General features: G+C 34.0%; 1 protein-coding gene across 1 annotated transcript; it reads left to right on the top strand.

Annotated features, from left to right (window-relative positions):
- The first annotated feature begins 1,132 nt into the window (after nt 1-1,132).
- LOC148192810 (blue copper protein-like) lies at nt 1,133-2,326 on the top strand. The gene is made up of 2 exons (XM_088099155.1): nt 1,133-1,339; nt 1,716-2,326. Exons 1-2 carry the CDS (start codon nt 1,174-1,176, stop codon nt 2,165-2,167), a joined length of 618 nt encoding a protein of 205 aa, XP_087955281.1. The 5' UTR covers nt 1,133-1,173; the 3' UTR covers nt 2,168-2,326.
- The last annotated feature ends 245 nt before the right edge of the window (nt 2,327-2,571 follow it).

Raw genomic sequence — 2,571 nt, 5'->3', positions numbered from 1 at the left:
ATTCAAACTACTTACTGTAAACTATGTACACAACCACCCCGATTATACCTTGGCAAATCATCTAACTCATCTAACTCACCCAAACAAAAGATGACGTATTATTAACTATGTAAAAATATTTAATCAAAAAGAGTTTTAAGTATTAGTGCACCCATTGTGAAATTTAATATAAGCATTTACTTTGGTAATCTTTATTATTAACAATATTTTGTATCAAATACTTAAATCTTACACTATATTAAAATCAAAATAAAAATTAATAATTATATTTATGTGAATGCTGTCACATATTTCTAACCCAACATTCATTCTACAAAATACAACTCTTAAACTTGAATTCCAAGATATAAGGGAAATCTGTTGAGATATGACACATGGGAAGTGATATGTCAGTGTCTTGTTCTTTATTGGAATAAAGTTATTCCTTTCTATAAAATTAATGGAAAAATACTCCTTTAGGCGTTGAGAAGTAGCTGGTAATTATGTTCTAGAAGTTTGATTATCAGTTTTTGCTCCACAATGAGTAGGCATTAAGCAAAACCATCATATCAAATTATGTTCTGGTTCATGTACGCTTTCTATGAAATTATGCACAGATCTTGACAACAAATCTTGAAGGGACTAACACAACCTTACTTTACACCTCCATTAAACAACAAGATGAGTGAGTTATCCACATAATATTATCAAAATAGCAATGAATAAAATGTATTCATATTTTTACTACACTATTTTTACTTGCCTATTAAAAAAAACTACTTTTTACTTTTTTTGTTTTATCTCATCACATTATAATTGATCTCTCTATCTATCTTTTAACTCCTTTTTTTTTCCATTTCCTTCACTCTTAATCCTTTTGTCATAATCGTTAATCCATCATTATCTGCTGATTACTATTATAAGTGAACTTTTGGCATCAGGTAATGAAATTTCAGAAAAATAATATGATTCAACCACTCTCACATTTTTCACGAGAAAGAACAGCAGAACTACTTTTCTGGTCATTGGGTATGAAGTGCAACTAAAGTCATCCTCATGCAAACCTAGACCAACTTGTCTTAACTCCAACAACCATAACAAACAATTATATAAAGCCACCAAAACCATTCTACAACACCATGCCATCTGAGAACCCTCTGCACTTTATTTCCCTTCTTTCCACTTTCTCACTAAATGGCTTCTTCTGTTGCCTTAGTTTTCAGTGTTTGTCTAGCACTCAACATGGTCATGTCAATCCTTGCAGCCACCCACACAGTGGGAGATACCTCAGGTTGGGCAATTGGTGGTGATTACAGTACATGGGCTAGTGGATTGAAATTTAGAGTTGGAGATAGTCTTGGTAAGAAATCCTCTTCTTTCATGCACAATAATACTAAACACAACCACCATCTCAATTTGTTTACACGTTATTTATCTAACTCAAGAAAAAAAAAGATGTTTTACACCATTTTCCAACAATATGACATTGTAGGATTAAATTAGTAAAAAAAGAGAAAAACGTTTTATTTTTAAAAGAAAGAAGTATAATAATATTTAAAATAATGATAAGGACACACATTTACATTTTGATATACATCACAAAAATAAAATGTGATAAAAAAAATTGAATTTTTGTATTTTTTTAAAAACGAAAAAAAATAATATCAAACAAATATAAAATGTTTATGTATGTCAAAAGTATCCTTTCTCTGACTTATGACCCATACGTATGACAGTTTTCAATTACGGTCCTGGTCACACTGTGGATGAAGTAAAAGAAAGCGATTACAAGAGTTGCAGTACAGGAAATTCTCTGAGCACAGACAGCAGCGGCGCCACCACCATTACCCTGAAGACTGCTGGCACTCATTACTTCATATGTGCTGCTCCTGGCCATTGTCAGGGTGGCATGAAGCTTGCTGTTAAGGTTAAGGCTAAAAAGGTTTCTGATTCTGCTGCAGCACCTTCACCTGCTAAGGACTCACCACCCTCTGACTCTGATAACACCAAAGACACTCCTACTACTTCCACCACCACCACCTCTACAACTCCAACCTCCACCACCCCTTCTTCTTCAACCTCCTCCGCCACCACTGCCACAACATCATCGGCAATTCCTGCCTCACCCATTGGTGTAGCTGTGTTTATTGGTTGTTGGATCTCATACTCGGTGTTGCGTCTGCTGTGAATTAAATGAGTTTTTTGAGTCAGGACAGAGGCAGTGCTTCCGGGGTTTCTTTCCTTTTCATTTTGCTCACTTTGATTTATCCTTTGATTCAATTGACCCATTCAAATTTTGCTACCTTTGGGTGATATTTATCCTAATTTATGTTTCTTGTATGTTCAATATATTGTTTAATGAATATGGCGAGAAGTGAGGATACTGCTAAATAATTTGCATTGCACATCTTTACAAGGACAATCTAGTGGTGGGGAACTCGGACAATTGTTGTTGTTCAAACATTATTTGTGTCCTTGTATTCGTATACACAAAAGAATAATAATTTGCATTGCTATCCAGAGAAGATGTGGTTCCTTCTTCACAAGTAATTCAACTTTCGGAAAATAAAATATGTCCCGCAAATTCTACTT

The sequence above is a fragment of the Vigna umbellata genome, chromosome 9 (assembly GCF_029865625.1).
Source record: "Vigna umbellata cultivar VRB3 chromosome 9, Vumbellata_1.0, whole genome shotgun sequence".
Classification (NCBI taxonomy): Eukaryota; Viridiplantae; Streptophyta; class Magnoliopsida; order Fabales; family Fabaceae; genus Vigna; species Vigna umbellata.
This window is presented reverse-complemented; position numbering and strand designations above follow the sequence as displayed.

Coding starts and splice junctions, on each gene's coding strand:
- LOC148192810 (XM_088099155.1), top strand. CDS start 1,174: ATGGCTTCTTCTGTTGCCTTAGTTTTCAGTGTTTGTCTAGCACTCAAC. Junction 1,340..1,715: donor TAGAGTTGGAGATAGTCTTG/GTAAGAAATCCT, acceptor TACGTATGACAG/TTTTCAATTACGGTCCTGGT.